Genomic DNA, 22,115 nt, shown 5'->3' with positions numbered 1-22,115 from the left:
TTTGGGCGGGAGAGTCTCCCGGCCGTCTGCAAGGTGACACCTGTAACGGGCCGTCGCCTGTCACCGTGCGACACCTGTCACAGGCGACACGTGACCAGTCGCGTGCCACCTGTGAGGGGCAAATGATTAGGGGATTTTTATCCACCAAGCGCCGTTTGACAAGTGGACCAACCAGGTTCCGCCACGCGTCCTCCACGGACCACTTAAGACACGCCACGTGTCCACCCATGCCAAATGGGACAACCGGCCATCAAGGCCCATTTCAGTCTAGAAGCCCGTTCGGCCCTAGGTTTACCTTAAACCTAGAGAGTTGCACGCTTCCCAAGGCTATAAATACTCGATTAATCCTCATTAATCAAGGGACCGAATAATTAACAGAACAGAGGAGAAACATTACGGAACACACTAATAACCGGCTGATCTCGCTAGCAAAGCAGATTACCTACATTAAATACTCTCACCTGGAGAGACCTTATTACTTTAATTTCTGTATTAATTACTCCTTAATCAGGTACTAACTTGACCGTTGGAGGCGGAGCTCTCAGGAGTCTCCGTTATTTTGCAGGTACAGGCGTCCGGTTCCAGTCTCGGAATTGTAACTCTCCCGCAGGACATCAGAAAACCCCGAAACACCATTGAACTGATTTTCTACTAGTTGCGAGTCAGTTGTCATCTCAATACGCTTCGCTTCCGCAGATATGCACAGCTGTATCCCTGCCAACGCTGCTTCATATTCTGCCTCATTATTCGAGGCTTTGAACTTGAACTTAACAGCATACTCGAACACATCTCCCTGGGGAGAGATCATAATACTCCAGCTCCTGAGCCGGTTGAAGCAGACGAGCTGTCAACTGATACCTTCCATGTGTCGATACCATCCTCCTCTTCATAATAAGACGTTTCTACAATGAAGTCAGACAAGGCCTGGGCTTTGATTGATACTCTTGGTTTATACGTAATAACATATTCAGACAGTTGAATAGCCCATTTAAGCAGGCGGCCAGACGTTTCCATCTTCTGCAAAGATTTCTCTAACGGCTGATTCGTTAAGATATCAATTGCATGTGCATCAAAGTAAGGGCGCAACTTTCGTGCGACCACAACTACCGCGTACGCGATCTTCTCTACTAACGGGTACCATCTCTCGGCAGCATTTAAAACGTGGCTCACGAAGTAAATTGGCAGTTGTGCTTTTAGCCGCTCTACTAGGAGCACCACTGCTACCGTTTTTGTTGACGCGGAGATATAAAACTGTAATATTTCTCATTGTTCCGGCCTTGCGACGGTGGGTAAGGACCTCAAGTGATTTTTCACAGCCTGAAACGCCTTGGATTGGTCATTCCCCCATTCAAACATCTTGTTCTGACGCAAGATCACGAAGAACGGTAAGGCTTTATCAGCTGACTTGCTGATGAATCTCGTTAACGCGACCATTCGACTAGTGAGCTTTTGTACATCTTTTATGCACTTTGGTTCTGGTAAACTAAGAATCGCCTCAATCTTATCGGGGTTAGCGTCTATCCCCCTTTCGCTCACCATGAACCCGAGAAACTTTCCTGACCGAACGCCGAACACACACTTCTCTGGGTTTAACTTCATCCGGTAACGTCGAAGAGTTTCGAAAGTTTCTCTCAAATTGGCGACATGGTCTGTAGCCAAACGGCTTTTCACAATTGAATCATCCACATATACTTCTACATTTCTTCCTTTTTGGTTCGCAAAGACCTTGTCGACTAGCTTCTGGTACGTAGCCCCTGCATTTCTCAATCCAAACGGCATAACCCTGTAACAGAAAACTCCCGAGTCGGTAATGAATGCCGCCTTGGTTCGATCCGGCTCATATAAGCTGACCTGATGATACCCGGAGAAAGCGTCCATGAAGCTCAATAGCGCGTGACCGGAAGTTGAATCTACCAATCTATCTATCCTCGGCAAAGGATAGCAATCTTTCGGGCAGGCTCTGTTCAAGTCCGTAAAGTCCACGCACATTCTCCATTTCCCTGACGGCTTCTTTACCATAACCACATTTGCTAACCATTCGGGGTATGTGCAAGGTTCAATAAACCCTGCCGCTAGCAATTTATTCACCTCTGACTGAATAGCCTCCATTTTCTCTGTTAAGAAGTTCCTTTTCTTCTGTCGAACAGGTCTTGCTCTCTTGTCGACATTTATCTTATGTACTATGACGTCGGGATGTATCCCAGGCATCTCGTCTGCCGAGAAAGCGAATACGTCAGCACTTTCTCGCAACAATTCTACCAAATGGCAGCGCGTGTCGACATCCATATCGGACCCGTCACGCACTACCCTACCGGGCACTCCAGGCTGCAATTCGATCTCTACAGTTTCGTCTCCTAGGGAAGGACGTGGCGCAGTTACCGGCCGAGTATCAAAATTTTCCATAGCCAAGTCATGTGTGGAGGGAATTCGTTCTCGCTTGGCTGGTGTCTGCTCACAATTTAGCTGTCGGCCTGGCTGCTTCAGTGCTGAAACATAACACTCTCTTGCCATGGTTTGACCACCCCGTACGCGCTCTGTCGTTCCCGCGTTGTATACATACACCATTGTTAAGTGGTACGTTGAGACCACAGCTTGCATGTCATGAATTAGAGGCCTACCGACAATGGCGTTGTAAGCGGATGGCACATCAATCACCAAAAACTCCGCCATGACATCTCTTACTGCCGGACCCTCTCCCATTCGAACCTGAAGAACTATACTACCCTCAGGTCTTACCGCTGATCCGTTGAAACCTATCATGGGATAAGACACTGGCGTCAAGTATTTTCGGCCAATCCTCATGGCATCAAAAGCCCTAGCAAACAGGATATTTGCGGAACTTCTTCCGTCAACGAGTGCCCGCTTGATATCTGCTCCGTTTACCGTCAATATCAGCACCAACGGATCATCATGAGGGTAAATTATTCCCTTAGCATCCTCCTCCGAAAAAGATATCGAAAGCATGGAAGAAGGCCGAGGTCGCTCCTCTAGGCTCAAAGCGTTCACTAGGTGCCGGTATTCCGACAAACTCTTCTTCGCCCCGCTTACGGAACCCCCATATATTGGTCCTCCCGTAATAACATCGATTGTTATTTTGCGCCCTGTCGGATTACCTCCCTGTCTGGATGTTTCTGCATGATTCTGCCGGTAAGTATCATCCTGCACTGATGAATCCCCTTGCTTTCGGTACTCAGCTTGCCTAGGCTGTGAATTTTGCTGCCGGCTGGGACCTGCTTGAGTACGATACTGGGATAATCGCCCCTTCCTTATGAGATCTTCAATGTTCTCTTTTAACTGAACACATTCTTCGGTGTAATGACCAATATCTCTATGAAACATGCAATATTTCTTCGCGTCCCGGCCCTTCGTTATCATTGGTGCCGCCCGACTCTAATCTTCTCTATACTGGTTTATTGAATATATTGCCGCTCTCAGGGTGTTTAACTGCGTATAACTACTATAACGGCCCAATCCCCTTGTCGGTATTCCAGATCTCTGCTGGCCTTGCGGCAGTACCCTGCTTACCCCACCCATCTGGGAATTTGGGCTATTATCACTTTGCCTTCTGGAGGGCTCTGCTGACGATATCTGACGGCTCGTTTTCAGCAGTTCCTCACTTTTTATGTATTCATGAGCCTTGGCAAATGCTACCCCCAAGTTTGGGAAAGACTTCCGCGACATATATTTTTTGAAGTCGTTGTCACCCAGCCCATTCATCAACGCCATAACGGCAATTTCTTGCTGCAATTTTGGTATAGTGTTAGCCTCGTTATTGAAGCGTCTAATAAAATCTCTGAGCGACTCCTCCTTTCGTTGCTGAATAGCCATGAGCTCGCCAGATGTCCGTTTTCTCGCACTGTTACTTATGTACTGACCTGTGAACAACTCCACTAGGGTCTCAAAGCAGTCAATTGATCCCGACTCTAAATTGGAGAACCAATCCGAAGCTGCGCCGGTAAGAGTCGTAGGGAAAACTTTACACCACACAGCGTCGGTGTCGGTATATAGCAACATGTGACTCTCAAAAGAAGCTACATACCGCTTTGGGTCCCCCTTACCGTCATACGTACAGGACGACATCTTTATTTTCTCCATTTTGTTGGTCAAGTACCTCTTGCGTGAACGGAGATATTCTGGGTCTGATGATCGCCCTGGCTGCCCGCCTTTCCAAGCCACTGGAAACCTCATGCCGATAAGAACCTGAATCCCCCACCTGGGCGCCTTGCGTGAGTTGGCGCTCGGCCGGTATGGTCTCTCGGCCCCGGCTTCTTGACGGCTGTTGCTGTCCCGCCTGATTGAACTGACTCTCCAGGTTAACTCGGCTTCCTTTCTTTTCTTAGACATAGCCCGCATGACCTTGGCCGTTATCTCTAGCTCCTCCGGGGTAAACCCTTCCAAGGGATCTGGGGTTAATGCTCTATTACGGTCAGGCGTTATAGGCATGTTTGTTGTGTTACCGTGAAGGAGATGAGTTTCATCCTCGACCACGATTTCTGGTAGTACGGTTTTATTCGCGTTAGCATTAAGGACACTGTTATCATATTGCCGGTTATCAACCTCAGGTACTGGTACTGTAGTTTCCTTACTTCCTTCCATGACTGTGAGAGGTCCTGTGGGACGATAGAAGTTATTACTACCCCCTCCTTCTAGCGCCAATTGTTCCTGCTGGATTCTGCTTCCGTTAATGTCTGAGGGCTGGTAATGGTTTACCGTCCAATTGCTCACCTACACAGCCAATACAGATTAGCTAGCCCGGGGGTTATCCGGGAATAACCACTCCGATACTAAAGTCAGTACCTTTGTGTGAAGAAAGTGAAAGAAGAGAGAGAAAGTGTTTTTAGAAAGAGAGAGAGAGATTCTACCTTTGAAATGAGGATTTGCTTGGGTATTTATAGGAACACAACCAAGCAGGTGCCACCTGTACAAATAGGTGGCACACCGATCTTGTATATAGCAAGTGCCTACGCGACACCAAGCAACCCTCCACGTGTCAGAGGGACATGCCACGTTCCGAGAAGCAGCTCTCCACGTGGTAGTGACTGATGCCGGTAAGGGCATGAGGTATTCAATGATTAACGAGGGCTTTAAACTGCACGACATTCTTTTACCGGCATATTATAAATGCTACCGGTATATCCCGTACAATCGGTACCAACAACGGTTGCTAGTAAGGTAATCTGTCTGAAATCAGACTATAATAACAAATTCCTGCGCTATAAGAATGACATAGATAGTCAAACATATGTCCTTCTTGAGTTTGCTGGTGATGAGGTAATGGATCCATTTGCCCACTTTGAAATTGAGCAATCCAAGACTTATGATGGTCTTGTCCATCTCAAATCCAGCTACAATAACAAATATTTTGTTAGGTATGCATTTTCTTTTTTCACGTATTCGTTTTAAATTATTTACAAGGATTTGACATAAAGTGTTAAAAATGTATGTATGTAAAATATTCTTTAAAAAAGGAGCATGTATGTAAGTAATGTAAATATATAAGATGAAGAATATACGTAGTATATGATGTTTAATGAATACGGTCATTCAGTCAATATCAAGTCGAGTTGATCAAATTTGAGTCTGGGGTAATAGGCTAGGTTAAGTTGAATTTCGTTGGGTTGATATTGATGAGTTTAATGAATTTGGGTTTTAATAAGTTATAATTAGTTTGGGTCATTCTCAATCCAGGTCGGATTTGATTCAGGTCAATAATTTGTAAGTTATATTATTCTGGTCAAACAAACCTATGTGATGAGAGAAGTAGAATAGAAATAGAAAAAAGAGGTCTAACGAATCTATGTGATGTAAGATAGATAGGAGGTGGAATACAGGACTGGTTTGGAAGTCCTTTGATGCACAGATCGCAAGGGAGATTCTATCCATTCACATTCCGGAAGAGGAGCACCCTGATGAGACAACTTGGTCTCTAGACAAACTTTGTAAGTCTCTTCATGCAAGATAAGTCAAATCTGAATTACCAACTTACTTTGTTTGTAGCAACCCTATGGGCATTATGGAATCACAGGAATGACATCATTTTTAGGGGCATGAGTATTAATCCATCTCTGATCATGGATTCTATACAGTCACATGCCCAAAGATGGAACCGTGCAACAGAGCTCCAGGACAAGCTGTGTACATCACCTTCCAATAGCTCTATTGGAAAGCATGTGATGGTATACTGGAGAATGGGAAGGCCTTCTAATAAGGCCTTTATTTCCATATGCGTGGATGTGGCATGGAAAAGGAGAAAAAGAAAAGATAAAACTCATTGGGAAGCAGTTATAGCTTGGGTTTCAGAGTCCTCAACAAGTCGACTCCAGAATTCCTCCAGGATTTTCGCCATAAACTCGAATCAAGCAGAGCTCCTAGCAATATGGAAAGCTCTGAAGGAGACCCCGGAAGAGTATGGTAATGTCATCATTAAATCTGACTCAGTAGTTGCCATCGAAGCTATACAAAGCCCCAATAAGGCAGCAGAGGAGCTCAAGAGTGTAGCCAAGGACATCATACAACAATCTATGACGAGAGATTTTGTCTCCTGTATCAAGGTGCAGAGATTGAATGTATCAAAAGCCCATGATCTGGCAGCTAGCCGTAGATCTCATGGGTAATTTATATGTTGTTTTTTACCTCTGTAAAAAAAAAAAAAAATGTTGTAGCACTAATAAACATGTCCAACAGTTGGTTTTGCAAGAGATATACGACTCGTGTTATTGAAGACTCCCTGAGAGCTGAAACTGAAAATGTTGACATGTTTACACCACTAGAGATGTTTGATTTGGGAACTTAACAAGTCGCGTCGTTCTGTATGTGAAATGATACTAGCCACATGGGTCCCTTTTATTTTTCATTCTATCTCTCTCTCCTTTTAAAAAATTGTTCAGAAGACTATGAAAATAAAAGTGTAATAATTAAAAAAAAACAAAGAAAATATATCATACTTCAATGGTTCTAATATTTATGTTCTCTATTTAAGAAATAAACAAATTGTTGAGCGTGGACAATGCAATGGGCTATTACATGTATTTATAATTTTATATACTACGTATGTTCTCTATTTATTATGTTCTCAATCTAAGAAATTAATGAGTTATTGGGCCCGAACGGTGCAAAGGCCTATCACATGTATTTATATATAAAGACCAAAAAACATTTTTTTTTTTTTTTGAAAGAAGTCCTAAAGGACATTAAATTTCATTAATAATAACCATACGACATCTACAATTGACAATTAACGATAATGAAAAACAATTTAACAAAATCAAACAAGAATTAATCGGGGAAGGGCTAAGAATCCAAATACATAAATATAACAATTCGGCACATTCTCGGTTCGTTGTCTCATACAACTTTTTGAGTGGATCCGTCGCCGCTTCACAATTTTGTGAGAAAGTAAATTCTTGTTGATTCCGTAACCCGAATTCGAGCCATAATCAATAGTAGCCCCGCACAACCAGAGATCAAATTAAGCGTAAATAAAACCTTGTCTTTCGAAGGAGTCCGAAAATCCTTGTCTTTCGAAGGAGATCGAAAAAACCTTATCTTTCGAAGGAGATAAACCCTTTCTTTCGAGGGAGACATTATTGTAACCTAAGAAACAAAAAACTTAAAAGTAAATAAAGATTGGGGCTTTCCACCGGTGAAATCTGATGGAAGCCCCTTCAAAATTGACAAAAGAGGCTAAAGTTTAGGAGATAGAAGAGAGAGGAGGCTAGGGTTCAAAAAAAAACATGTATTTATATATGCTCTCTATTTGTTCCCAGGGTTCAATGTAAAAGTCATACATTTATTTTTGTAGTCTGGTATGGCTTATGGAATGATAACCGATAAAGGAGGCTAGAAGAGTAGAAGGGTGCCACATTTTAATCAATTATGATGGCATGGATGGAAAATGGAATGCAACGGTAACAAACAAAGGAGATTAGGAGAAGCAACATGACGTGTAGTTTATATATATATATATAAACATATCTTTTAAGTATGAACGAACTTTACGGAAAAGATTAAGTAATGTAAACAGTCAAATTAATCAAAATAATTTATACACGTACTACTACTACTAACTAATTTAATCCTTCTCTAATCTTGATTTTTTAATTATTTTGATAAAGTAGATTGTTTACCTACTCTAATAAACTCCTAAGATAGCGTGCCAAAAATGACGGAGTACTTTTTAAAATGTTTTGAACTAGTCATACATGACTCTACTAAGGGCATATTTGTCCATTCACTTATAACAACCTTATTCATTAATACCAACAAATGCAATTTTTTTTTTGTTAATATTGATATAATTTGTTTTTGGTATCATGTGGCCGATGTGGGTTATTAGAGTCATATATGACTCTTATTACTAGAGTCCTAGCAATCCTCGTTTTTCTAGCTTAGCTTAAAAATACGCTCAGTCATAAAAAATGAACAGTTATACATTCGTACGACACACCACACACTCAATAAACAAACAAATATGTGAAACACGTTCTCACTCGGAGACAATAATAAGTCCAAGTATTGGACTGTCCAATAATACATATGAAAATTAAGATCTATAAATGGCATGACAATATCAGTTTACCTATCACAAGATATAATATTTGTAGATCAAAGTCAACAAAAGGAGAGGGAGAGAGAGAGAGTGATAAAAATGAGTCTACCACCACTGGCTTTAGGTATGAAGATAATGTGTCTAAAATCAGCTAAAAACAATAAATTTTTGCGTTATAGATATGAAGATGTCCAAACACATGGCCTTCTTCAGTTTGCTGCTGATCAAGTTACGGATCCATATGCCCAATTTGAGGTCGAGCAATCTACAGATTTTGATGGTCTTGTTCATCTCAAATCTCGGTACAATAATAAATATTTGGTTAGGTATGTACTACGTACTCTTTTCTTCTTTTACACAGTATGGTTCGATATAGAAGAAATATAATGACTATGGACTATTCCCTTTACTATCATTCAAAGAAATTGTCTCTGCTAAAAAGTAAAAACTTGAGTCATTATTATGTTAACTCTAATAATGTTCGTTGCTATCACATTGTACTGTACTTAATTAGATAGTATTACCAATTTACCATGATGTAAAAATAATTCTTCATAATCTACATCTACATCTATTTATACTTAGTATTTAAAAACAAGAGCCACAATCATTCATATACCATATATCCTCACAACTCACTCATATGCCACATATTACTTCTCTTGCCATTTTAATATTAAAAAAATTAAAGTAAATGTATTACATAATGTTAAAGGCTTTATACATTCCGTAACTTGCACATTTAAGTAAGAAAATGAAGTGTTTTACTTCACCATGATAAAATAAAGTAGAATTAAATAATAAAAAGTCTTTTTATCTCTTAAACTTAAAATTTAGCTTAAACTAATATGTCATTTCATATTCCACAATATTCATGTATATATACCTAACTAAATTCCTTCATCTTCTTCCACAATTCCACCCTCACTTTTTTTTCCTTATTAGTTTTCACAACATTCGCCTCAAAGCCATGTAATAATAACTTCGTAGTTTCAACTATTGAAAACCATAAAATAGTCTTTTTATCTCTTAAACTTAAAATATAGCTTAAATTAATATGTCATTTCATATTCCACAATATTCATGTAGCTTAGATATATCTAACTAAATTCCTTCATCTTCTTCCATACTTCCACCCTCACTTTTTTTTTTCCTTAATAAGTTTTTACGGCATTCGACTCAATAGCTATGTAACAATAATTTTGTAGTTTCAACTATTGAAACCATACTTTTGTATAAAAATAATCTAAGTTATAACCCGTGCATTGAACGGGCCAAAATGCTAGTTAGTACAAACAAAAGCAAAATATTTTCTTGATATATTTTAATATGATACCTAAATACTTTGTTATTAATGACTCAATAATGAAGTAATGTTTTTGGATGGAACATTTTTTATGATGAGTGCAGCCTAAACTCAATCAAATTAAGTTGCATGATTAATTATTCAATCTCTATGTTAGAACTTAGAAGTATGTATTTATTCATTGTTTTAGGTGGTCTCCCAATCACTAATGGATTACTGCCTTAGCCGACAAATTAGATGAAGATCAAACCAATTGGACTTGTACATTGTTCAAGCCAATCTATTTCATCAACAATGATTCCCAAAAAATGCGACTTTTACATCTCCAACTTGGTCATTTTGCATGCTTGTGGAGGCTCAATGCACCTTTCGATTCATGCTTATTTGCAGGGTCAAATAAAATTGATAAAGACTCTTATGATGTTTTCACTTTCATAAACTGGGAATCGTTGTTTAATTTTCCTAAGCATGTTGCATTTAAGGGGGACAATGGTAAATATTTAGGTGCATTCGAACAAAAAGGGATTCAATATCTATCATTTTCGTATGACGATCTTGAAGATCCTAAGGTCTCCCACGAGTTGTTCAAAACTCATGATGGTACACTTTGCATAAAATCGAATCACCTTGGCAAGTTTTGGAGGCTTGGTGACCGTGATTGGATCGTCGTCGATGCAGATGATCCTCGCAACACTACTAACACTGCTGCAATGTTTAGGGCTGTTGTGCGTGACGTTAACGTCGTTGCACTACTAAACATGTACAAAACTTGGTTTTGTAAGAGATTCACTACTGGCAAGGAAAACTTCTTGAATGCTGCTACTCAAAATATAGACGAATGTGCAATACTGATGATAATTGACTTGGGAGGGGATCTATCGTCCAATACATGCACGAAGTAATATGGTTATTATATTTATGTACTCTTTATCATCTCTTCAATAAATGGTCATGTACAATTTAAGTTTTCAATTTCAATAATAAATGGTTACAAGATGGACTATGTCGTGTGTATCATTTTTTGGAGGTGGTGATACATGTTTAGGGACAAGAGAATTACACTCAGTATCGATTGTAATAAGTGATGTGTCTAATTTATACGATGATTTCACCCCTGTTTCGTGATCTTATTATTTGAGCTTATTTGTTTCCTTTAGAGCCATTTTAACCACTAATATATATGTTCTGCACTTCTACTATGTGTTAATGTGTTATTGTAGTGTTAATCGTATTTTATAGGAACTAGCCTTCTGGCCCGTGCAATGCACGGTTTATTTATAGGTAATTAGGTATACTATATAAATAATTATTTTTTAACATATTTATATTGGCAAATGAATAGTTTATAAAGGAGAAGAAGAGGTAAAAATTGAATGCAATTGTAGTAGAAATTAAACCGGAGGAAAGTGAACCAAACAACATTCAATAATTTATACATGTATTGAATTAGAGTTTTTTTTTCATATGAGAAAAGAGATTAAAAAAAGAAAGATTAAATGAAGTGACATGTGACATTGGAGAAAAAAAAAATGAAATATATATGTGGCACTATAGGGATGATGGTTTTTGTTTTTAATACTAAAACTAAGTATAAATATAGATATAGATATAGATATAGATATAGATATAGATTAGCGTTTTTGAACACGCAGTTTCAATCGTTTTAGATCACCCTGAGGAAAATTAGGACTTTGGATCGCAATTGATCTAGTGCCGTTTCAGACATATTTGGACCTAGTTGGTAGTAGCAGCCCACAAAAAAAGAATGTTGGACTGCCATTTCCAATCCATAATTTCCCATTAGATAAACTATTATATTGGGCTCCATCCCATAAAATGCAGCTCTCTCAAATCCCTCAGTTGCTGCAATTTCAATTTAAATGAATTAATATTTTTATACTTAAATTAGAAAGTTCAAATTTATTAATTTATAACAACAACTTTATTTAATTTTGAAGTATAAAATACAGTAGTACTTATAAATTAGAAAGTTCAATGGTATTCTTTCCTAAATTGGATCACAATAAAGTCCTACACGTCTTTAACAATATTACCAAAATTTGGAGCATATTGTTATTACTTTGGGGCCGAGATTTGGCGATTGGTAGTGGCGTCTTGTTACCTTGTCATTTGCTTTTAGAGGGCTTGGTATTTATTCTGTGAGTGATATTAGGCATTATGCTTTTCTCGCTTCTTATTTGCAGTCGGCTAGCTTGCAAACTCAACTTCTACGGCGTGCTAGTATAGTTGGTGTTGGTCGTGCCTTTGATGAGGCGGAGGTCCATTTAATAAAACTGTAGAGTATGAAATTTTTAGAAATCCTAGTGAGATCGCTGCCCAAAAACTTATGAAGAAATTGACGGAAAAGGTTACTGCTTCTGCTATATCCACGTTTTTATCTCCATGTCAGTCGGCTTTTTAGAAGTCTCATCAAGGAGAACACACCTCGACTTGGCTTCGTATGGACGTGTGGTCCCTATTTCTGGTCTGGATTAGATGATGAACGCTAAGACTTATCATTATTTCATATGAGAAAAAGCTAAAACAAATACAACGAGTTATTTCAATGGTTATCATTATTTTGATGATGTATTATGGTTATCATTATTTTGATGATGTATTGGATGTGGCATATGATGTGTGTTGTTACAATAAGGGGTGTTCAATCAAAAGAAAGGAAAAGAAACAAAAAAAATTGTTGCGAATGTTAGTATTAAGAGGGCTTTATAGGGAGAGTGATGTGAAATGCAAGAGTGAGCTTCGTGTTAATAGTAGAATTTTCAATATTATCTGTGAGATGCTTAGAGACATTGGGGGTTTGAGTGAAATAAAAAACATGGCGCTTCAAGAGATAGTAGCCTTTTAATACACGTTGGCTCACCATAAGAAGAATAGGTCTGTTGGACAATACTTCTTTAGAAGTGGAGAAACCGTGAGTTGACAATTTCAAGTCTAAGGGCTTTTCTCAAGTTGCATGAAGTAGTCCTTTACAATCCCATACCAATATCGGATGATTGTGAAGATGAAAGGTGGAAATCTTTCAAGGTATTGGTTTTTTCTAAGCTCCTAAATTTTGCCAGGATTTTTTTTTTCCCTTCTTGTTTATAAGTACTCGTAATATTTTTTCCTATGTCAATGACTACACGGAATAATCATATTTGGTTAATGTTAGCCGACCCCCCTTTTGAGATTAAGGCTTTGATTGATTGATTTTTGTAGAATTGTTTAGGGGCATTAGATGGGATTTACATTAATGTAAATGTGCTTGCACAAGAACGACCAAAGTATGGAACAAGAAAAGGAACAATTGCTATGAATGTATTGGGTCCCAATATGCATTCGGTCCATGATATGCGTGTACTTCGCAATGTTCTCTCTAGACCAAACGGTTTTAGGGTACCTCCAGGTAAGTGAAGCTCATTTTTTTTTAAGTATATAAGTTTTGTTAGTTTTGGTAGGTAGTAATCATTTTCTCTAATAACTTTTAAGGTAACTATTATTTGGTTGATGCGGAATATACGAATTGTGAGGGCTTTCTTGCTCCATATAGAGGCCGAAGATACCATTTAAAGGAATGGACGGATCGACAACTTGAAAGTGTCGAGGAGATTTATGCTAGGGCGTGAAATGTGATTGAGAGATGTTTTGGCCTACTTAAGAAGATGGAGTATTCTTAGAACTCATGGACGTATCGTGATGGCTTGTTGCTTATTGCATAATCTAATTAGAAAATTCATGCCTAAGGATGATATAAACGAAGATGAATTGGATGAATCCGATGATGATTCCGAAAGTGATTCCGATGATGAAAGGGAATTTATTACAAGTATTGCTACTTTGGATCATTGGACCAATTTTAGAAACGAATTAGCCCAAGATATGTTTAAGGATTGCAGGGCGAGAGGTAGACATGGTCAATAACCCAAAATTTATGTTTTTTTTTTTTTCTTTTTTTTTTCTTTCATTCTTTGATTACATTATGTATATATATAGGTGTATTTGCAAGTTTATGTGATGAATCGTCTAATGAATGGGATTGGTTGGACTGTATATATTTCCTGTTTTTGTTCATTTTGAAGCCACTGCCACTTTAAATTTGCCTCTACTTTGCACAGTACTAAATCTTCTAATCTGCTTTTTGTTCTGTTCGTTTCTAATCTGCTTTTTGTTCTGTTCGTTTCTAATCTGCCTTCTGTTCTGTTCGTTTCTAATCTGCCTTCTGTTCTGTTCATTTCTAATCTGCCTTATGTTATGTTCATTTCTAATTTGCCTTGTGTTATGTTCATTTCTAATTTGCCTTGTGTTATGTTCATTTCTAATCTACCTTCTAATCTGCAATTTGTTTAGGATGGAGGCTAGCAATCGAGGAAGAGGTAAAAATAGAAGGGATTGGACATATGAAGAAGATGCAGTTCTAATAAGATATTTGCATGAGTTGAGTTGTGATCCGAAGTGGAAGTGCAAGAATGGGTTTAAGAATGGTTACATGAATAGATTAGAAGAGATGATCAATAGCGTACTTCCTAATTGTGGCTTGAAAGCGGTTCCCCACATTAAGTCAAGGATCAAGCATTGGTCAGAGAAATATAGTGCATTATCCACATCAGGATTTGGATGGGATGCTGAAAAGAACATGTTGCAAGTAGATAAGGCCATGTTCGATGAATGGGTGAAGGTATGAACTGCTCTTTCACACCTCTTTGTTTCTGCTCTCAGAATAATGTCTACTGGTGATGTGCTGCTTGGTCTGTAGGACTGTACTACACTATTTGTGACTGTTTGATAGCATAGTTGTAATCTTTGGTTTATTGGATTGTTAATTTATCATAGGGACAATTTACATACTAATAGACTTCTCAGATGATAACTTGGCTTCTCTGTTCAGATAGCAGTTGAAATATGCAGTGTTTTATTTCAAAAATCCTGGTTTAGTGCAAGGAAGAAAGAGGAGTGACTTTAATTGCAGGCATAGGCTAACAGATTTTTGTACAAAACAGTACGATTAAGGGTTATTATTCTTGTACAAAACAGAACTTGAACAAAAATATATGGTGCTGAACAGATTTTATATAAGCCTTGCAGCCTGTTATAAAGCCTATTTTTTTTTTTCAAAAAAAAGACCTAACAATTACCTGTACAAATCTGAGTTTAGCCAACTTAAAATTGACCTGTATTATACTTTTTTTTTTCTTTTTTTGGTGTCATTTTTGTTTCTGGAATAAACCAATCTTAAGCTGAATTTATATTTATGATGCTGTTTCTTCTAAATATTTGGCTTCTAGCTTGTCAAAAAATAAAATAAAATATTTGGTTTCTCTAGATATATCTTTATATGCTGGGCAGTTGAATCTTGATGCAGTAGTTCAACATTATCATAGAAAAATACTATTAATATTGTAAGATTGTATAAATGGCATGCCTAAATTGTCTACACCTCGCAGTTCAGGTAGGTGAGCAACTGTGCAGGTGCTGAGCAAGGATAGTTTACTTTTATTTTATTATTGAATATCTGAATATTTAGTTTGAATCATACAGCAGAGAGATAGATTATTCGGAATCTAAACTCTTAACTCTGAACAAAGAGTTTAGTTTATAAACTAGTGTATGCATAAAATATATTAATCTAGTTGTATTATCTCTTATATGGCAGACTCATAAGAAAGCTAAGGGGTTGTTTGGAGTTCCATTCATTCACTATGAAACTCTTGCGGAGATATACGCAAAAGACAAAGCTACCGGAGATGCAAGTGAGTCGTTCGTTGATGCTATAGAAGATATTGATCAAGAGATTGATAAGCAACCATTGAATGTCGAGAGTGATGAAGAAGAAGATGTGAATTCTGCTCATTCGGACACTTATTCTCCTACAAGTCAATCTGGAAAACATTCCATGAAGATAGAGGATGATCATTCAACTCCTTCAAAAATGGCAAATGTGAAGGCTTCTACAATTCGTTCTTCCGCAAGTGATTCGACTACTCAATCCGGAGAACACTTTGTAAAGGCGAAGGAGGCTAAGGAAAAAGGCAAGAACATGGTAAATTTGAAGAGTTTGTGTAGGAATGATGATGATGATTTGGTTGCCTCCCTCCATGATGTTTTCAACAATTTTGGGAAGATATTTGAAAATATCGATGTTAATCTCAAGACTATGGCTAGTGCATGGTCTAAAGCGGAAGAAAGGGAGCAAAGGATGGATGAAAAGCTGAACAAGGTTTTGGACGAGGTGATGAAGTTGGATGATATTTCTCCATCCGAAGCTTTAGAGTTGGCTACTATTCTCATGGCGGAACAACATAAGCTTCATGTTGTGCGACAGCGGAAGCAAAGGTCGTAAACAAACAAGAAAACAATAAAGAAATTCAATGCAAACAATAAGAACAACACCAAGAATTTACGTGGTTCACTATCGATGTGATAGCTACGTCCACGGGCACCGAGATCGAATGATTTCACTATAAACTGCAAAGATTACAAAGATGATTCTTGTATTTCTCAAGAACGGCTTTCACTCTGTCTCTCTTCACCCTAATACTGATATTAGGGAGGTTTTATATTAATCCCTAATTAAAAGATACTTGGGCAAAAAGATAATAAAATAAGATAACCTAAAACCGCAAAATCCGCGTTCCGTATTTTTCCTTCTCCGCCCGGTCAGACCGGGCAAGGTCTGCCCGATCGGGCGCGAGAAGAAGACTCCATACGAATGCTTCAACGTATCCAACCCCCACCGCCCGGTCAGACCGGGCAAGGTCTGCCCGATCGGGCGAAGGCTCGCCCGGTCGGGCGAAGGCTTGCCCGGTCGGGCGCGAGAGCAGCTTCTTCAACGAATTTGCCAGGCACCTCTTCTTCTTCCGCCCGGTCAGACCGGGCAATGTCCGCCCGATCGGGCGGACAAAGCTACGAAGTACGAGTCACCTAATATACTTATCAACAATCTCCACCTTGACGAGAACTCGTAGTCAGCAAACGACCCCATCAAGACATAGTGAAAAAACATCTCAAGCCAAACCCGATGCAGGACTCATGCATAAGCCATACATCCCGATAAGTCTTCAACCAAGACCCATCACATACTCGTCTCCAAGTATAACAACTCATAATGCTCCACCTGCATCACAAGCCCCGGGCAAGCTCCACCTTAATGCCAACACACCTACACCAGGAGCTCCCCAACTTCGCCCCTCAGGGCCTACTACATCACGTAGTAATCAATATTTAGCAAGTCTAAGCAATGTTTAAACTTGCTAAACGGAACAGGCTTAGTGAAGAAATCAGCCGGGTTGTCAGCAGTCCCAATCTTCTTCACCTTAATCCTCTTGTCAGTACGTAAGAAATGATACCTGACATCAATGTGCTTCGTCCGATCATGGTGTACTTGATCTTTAGCTAAGCAAATCGCACTTAGACTATCACAATACACTGTAGCAAAATCCTGTGCAATACCCAGTTCACCTACTAGGCCTTTGAGCCAAATAGACTCCTTAGCTGCAGAAGTTAGAGCCATATACTCAGCTTCAGTAGTTGACAACGTAACTGATGACTGCAATGTAGACTTCCAACTAACCACAGAACCACCCAAAGTGAACACATAACCAGTCACAGACCTCCTGGTATCCACATCAGCTGCATAATCAGAATCACTGTACCCAGTGACCAAGCATTCCCTACCATTCCCGTACACAAGACCAATATCAGTTGTCCCTCTCAGGTAGCGAAAAATCCTTTTCACCCCTTGCCAGTGTTCCCTCCCAGGTCGAGCCATAAACCTGCTTACAACACTAACAGCATGCGCAATATCCGGCCTAGTACAGACCATAGCATACATCAAACAACCAACCGCGTTTGCATATGGAACTCTAGACATATAAGACAACTCCTCCTCTGATTGAGGTGACATAGACAAAGACAACTTACAACTAACAGTAGTTGGCGTACTTATAGGCTTCGATTTTTCCATCCCAAAACGAGACAAAATCTTTTCAATGTAGCTTTTCTGAGTCAAGAAAAGCTTACCTCTAGCCCGATCCCTGTAGATCTCCATACCCAAAATCTTCCTAGCTGCACCCAAGTCTTTCATGTCAAACTCCGAGTTAAGCATCTCCTTTAATCTAGCAATATCAGATTTATTCTTTGTGGCAACCAACATGTCATCAACATATAACAAAAGATAAATCATGGAACCATTATCCAGCTTACTATGATACACACAGCAATCATATGAATTCCTGTCAAAACCTTGTGAAACCATAAAAGAATCAAACCTTTTGTACCACTGTCGGGGGGATTGCTTAAGTCCATACAATGACTTTAGCAATCTGCAGGCATAGTGTTCCTTTCCAGGAGCTTCGAATCCTTCGGGCTGCTTCATCAGAATCTCCTCCTCCAAATCGCCATGAAGGAAGGCCGTTTTAACATCCAACTGCTCCAGCTCAAGATCAAAATGTGCTACAATTGACAATAACACACGGATAGAAGTATGTCGAACCACAGGTGAGAATATCTCAACAAAGTCAACCCCTTCTACCTGACTGAACCCCTTAGCAACTAGCCTAGCCTTAAAACGTATTTGCTCAGTTTCCGACAACCCTTTTTTCTTCTTGTAAATCCATTTACAACCCACAAGCTTCCTCCCTTCCGGTACCTTTACCAGTTCCCACACTCTGTTCTTGTAAAGGGACTGCATCTCTTCACCCATTGCGGCAAGCCATTGCGCAGACTCAGTACAACTAATTGCTTGTTTATATGTGGCAGGTTCAAATGACTCTACATCATCAGCTACACTCAATGCATAACCTGTCATCGCATCAACACAGCAATTTCTTCCCTCCATCTCTTCAATCAATCTAACAGGCTTCTTGATAACTCGTTTAGGCATCTCAAGAATGGTGTCAGGTTGACTAGATGACCCCTGATTAGATTGCTCCACCTCATCCCCAGAGTTAGAATGAGTAGGAGTAATCTCAGGTTCAGGAGTACCCGGCACTGGAACATCAGCATCATCATCAATATATTGTACCCGAGGTAAATCAGCAATGGTAGACTGATGTACCTCAAGTACCCCATCTGTCTGTAATAAATTGTCTCCTTCCCTTCTCAAATCTGAAATCTCTGCATTTTTAATTGAATACATGGTGTTTTCATCGAAAGTAACATCCCTACTAAGAATGACCCGACCCTCCGAAGGTGAAAAAATTCTAAACCCCTTCACACCATCCCCGTACCCAACAAAACACCCCTTCTTGGCTCGTGGATCCAGCTTACCCTCAATAACATGATAATAAGCAACACAACCAAAAATCTTCAAATTCGAAAAATTAGGCAACTTACCACTCCAGATCTCAAACGGAATCTTGGAATCAATTCCAGAATGAGGACCCCTATTAATGACATAACAAGCTGTTAACACAGCTTCACTCCAGTACCTCCTCCCAAGCCCTGCATTGGAGAGCATGCATCGGACTCTCTCTAGCAGTGTCTGATTAACCCGTTCTGCTACACCGTTCTGCTGTGGTGTCTTCCTGACAGTATGATGCCGACCTATACCCTCATCTGCACAGAACTGATTAAACTCGTCTTTGCAAAACTCTAGCCCATTGTCCGTTCGTAGCTTCTTGATCTTCCTTCCTTGTCGATTTTCCACCAAAGCTTTCCATTGCTTGAAAACTTTGAAGGCCTCATCCTTTGACTTAAGCAACCTAAGCCATGTGTATCGGGACTTGTCATCAACAAATGACACAAAATAGTGGTAACCTCCCATACCTTCAACTCTAGATGGACCCCAGCAATCTGAATGGATGTAATCGAGCACTGCATCAGTAATGTGAGCACCCTTGCTGAACTTTGACCTGTGTTTCTTACCAAACACACAATGCTCACAAAATTCAAGGTTGGCAACCTTGACCCCGGATAGAAGACCCCTCTTGGACAATAGCTGCATCCCCTTCTCCCCCATATGACCAAGCCTCATGTGCCAAATCTTAGTCATCTCCTGGTGAGATACAGATGCGCAAACCGCAGAACTAGGCAGTGTAACACCCTCAAAAACATAGAGGGTGTTCCTTTTGATACCCTTAAGTACCAACTCAGAACCTCTGAAAATACACAACTCCCCATCTGAAAACACACCATTGTACCCCAATTCATCCAGGGTACCCAATGAAATCAGATTCTTTCCTAAAGCAGGAACATGCCGTACATTAGTCAAAGTTAACCTCCGCCCATCAACAGTCCTCAACCTCATGGAACCAATACCTGTGACCTTACATGGAGCATTGTTACCGACTATAACCATACCCCCATTGCGAGGTTCATATGTATCAAACCAATCTCGACGTGGACACATATGGAACGAACACCCCGAATCTAGAACCCAGTTATCAGATAAATCATCAGACCTAGCAGAACTGACTAATGCTAAATCTTCCTCTGAATTATAGCTCTCATTCGGTTTCTCTTCAACTACAGCAGCCTGGGACTTGTTTTTCCTCACCGGACAATTATTCCTAAAGTGACCCGGTTCTTTACAGTAATAACATGTTTTAGTAGTAGTTTTACTAGATCCATCCTTGCCGTTTCCAGCACCCGACCCAGCATTGTTCCCCTTGTTAAACCCCTTATTCTTTTTAGACTTTCCGGACTTAACAAATAACCCACTACCATTATCCCCATTATCACTCGTAGCTTTCATTCTGAGTTCCCTAGTATGAAGTGCTGCCTTCACTTCTTCTAAGGTTATAGAATCCTTACCAACAACAAAAGACTCTACAAAATTCTCAAAGCTAGACGGTAGAGATACAAGTAAAATCAACGCAGCATCCTCATCATCAATTTTAACATCTAAATTACGTAAATCAAGCAAAATAGAGTTAAGTTTTTCTAGATGTTCCCGTAAGGAAGTACCTGACTGCATCCGGAGGCTAAACAACCGCTGTTTCAGTAATAATTTGTTGGTCAACGACTTAGTCATATACAATGACTCCAGCTTCAGCCACAATCCAGCCGCCGTTTCCTGATCAGCAACCTCCGTGATGATTTGATCATCAAGACTAAGTAATATGGTAGAGTGTGCCTTCTCTTCCATAACTTCTAACTGCGAGTCAGTCGGTCCGTCTCCTGACTCCGAAGTAGTACTCTTTGGAGCCAACGGACGCCATATCTGCTGTTGTTTTAACAGAGCCTTCATCTTAATTTGCCATAGCCCGAAACTATTTTTCCCGGTAAACTTCTCAATTCTTATTGTTGAATCTCCTGCCATTGTTATCTTCAAGAAACTCTCCAAGGATTGAACCTGAGCTCTGATACCAATTGTTGTGCGACAGCGGAAGCAAAGGTCGTAAACAAACAAGAAAACAATAAAGAAATTCAATGCAAACAATAAGAACAACACCAAGAATTTACGTGGTTCACTATCGATGTGATAGCTACGTCCACGGGCACCGAGATCGAATGATTTCACTATAAACTGCAAAGATTACAAAGATGATTCTTGTATTTCTCAAGAACGGCTTTCACTCTGTCTCTCTTCACCCTAATACTGATATTAGGGAGGTTTTATATTAATCCCTAATTAAAAGATACTTGGGCAAAAAGATAATAAAATAAGATAACCTAAAACCGCAAAATCCGCGTTCCGTATTTTTCCTTCTCCGCCCGGTCAGACCGGGCAAGGTCTGCCCGATCGGGCGCGAGAAGAAGACTCCATACGAATGCTTCAACGTATCCAACCCCCACCGCCCGGTCAGACCGGGCAAGGTCTGCCCGATCGGGCGAAGGCTCGCCCGGTCGGGCGAAGGCTCGCCCGGTCGGGCGCGAGAGCAGCTTCTTCAACGAATTTGCCAGGCACCTCTTCTTCTTCCGCCCGGTCAGACCGGGCAATGTCCGCCCGATCGGGCGGACAAAGCTACGAAGTACGAGTCACCTAATATACTTATCAACACTTCACATCTTCTATCAAGCTCCATTTAATATGAAAAAAACAATATGCAATTGATCTCCTTAAGAAGAAGTAGCATTTGGTTGCATGCTGTTATGTGAGGAAGCTCTTTGAGAAAATGTAGAGAAGTGGAGGTTTTGGTAATAAAGCAAAAAAACTCATAGCTTAAGTAGAGCTGAATTGGTAGTAGTTGAAACTCAAATTTCATTGGTCTTTACAGCTTTTTTATGTTTATGAAGTTTTGATGTATAAATTTGTTTTCCTAGAGGATTATTCATTTGATGATAATATGATTATGAATGACATATTAGTCAATGTTCCGAAAT

General features: G+C 39.8%; 1 protein-coding gene and 1 pseudogene across 1 annotated transcript; both read left to right on the top strand.

Moving 5' to 3' along the window:
- Positions 1–8,612: 8,612 nt before the first annotated feature.
- LOC110704901 lies at positions 8,613–10,972 on the top strand (annotated as a pseudogene).
- A 1,410-nt stretch (positions 10,973–12,382) lies between these two features.
- On the top strand, positions 12,383–22,034 carry LOC110704850. The gene is made up of 4 exons (XM_021882664.1): positions 12,383–12,899; positions 14,202–14,529; positions 15,505–16,164; positions 22,029–22,034. Exons 1-4 carry the CDS (start codon positions 12,865–12,867, stop codon positions 22,032–22,034), a joined length of 1,029 nt encoding a protein of 342 aa, XP_021738356.1. The 5' UTR covers positions 12,383–12,864.
- The last annotated feature ends 81 nt before the right edge of the window (positions 22,035–22,115 follow it).

This window comes from Chenopodium quinoa, unplaced genomic scaffold, assembly GCF_001683475.1.
Source record: "Chenopodium quinoa cultivar QQ74 unplaced genomic scaffold, ASM168347v1, whole genome shotgun sequence".
NCBI classification, from domain to species: domain Eukaryota; kingdom Viridiplantae; phylum Streptophyta; class Magnoliopsida; order Caryophyllales; family Amaranthaceae; genus Chenopodium; species Chenopodium quinoa.
The sequence above is the reverse complement of the archived record's forward strand: the minus strand, read 5'-3'. Positions and strand labels throughout refer to the sequence as shown.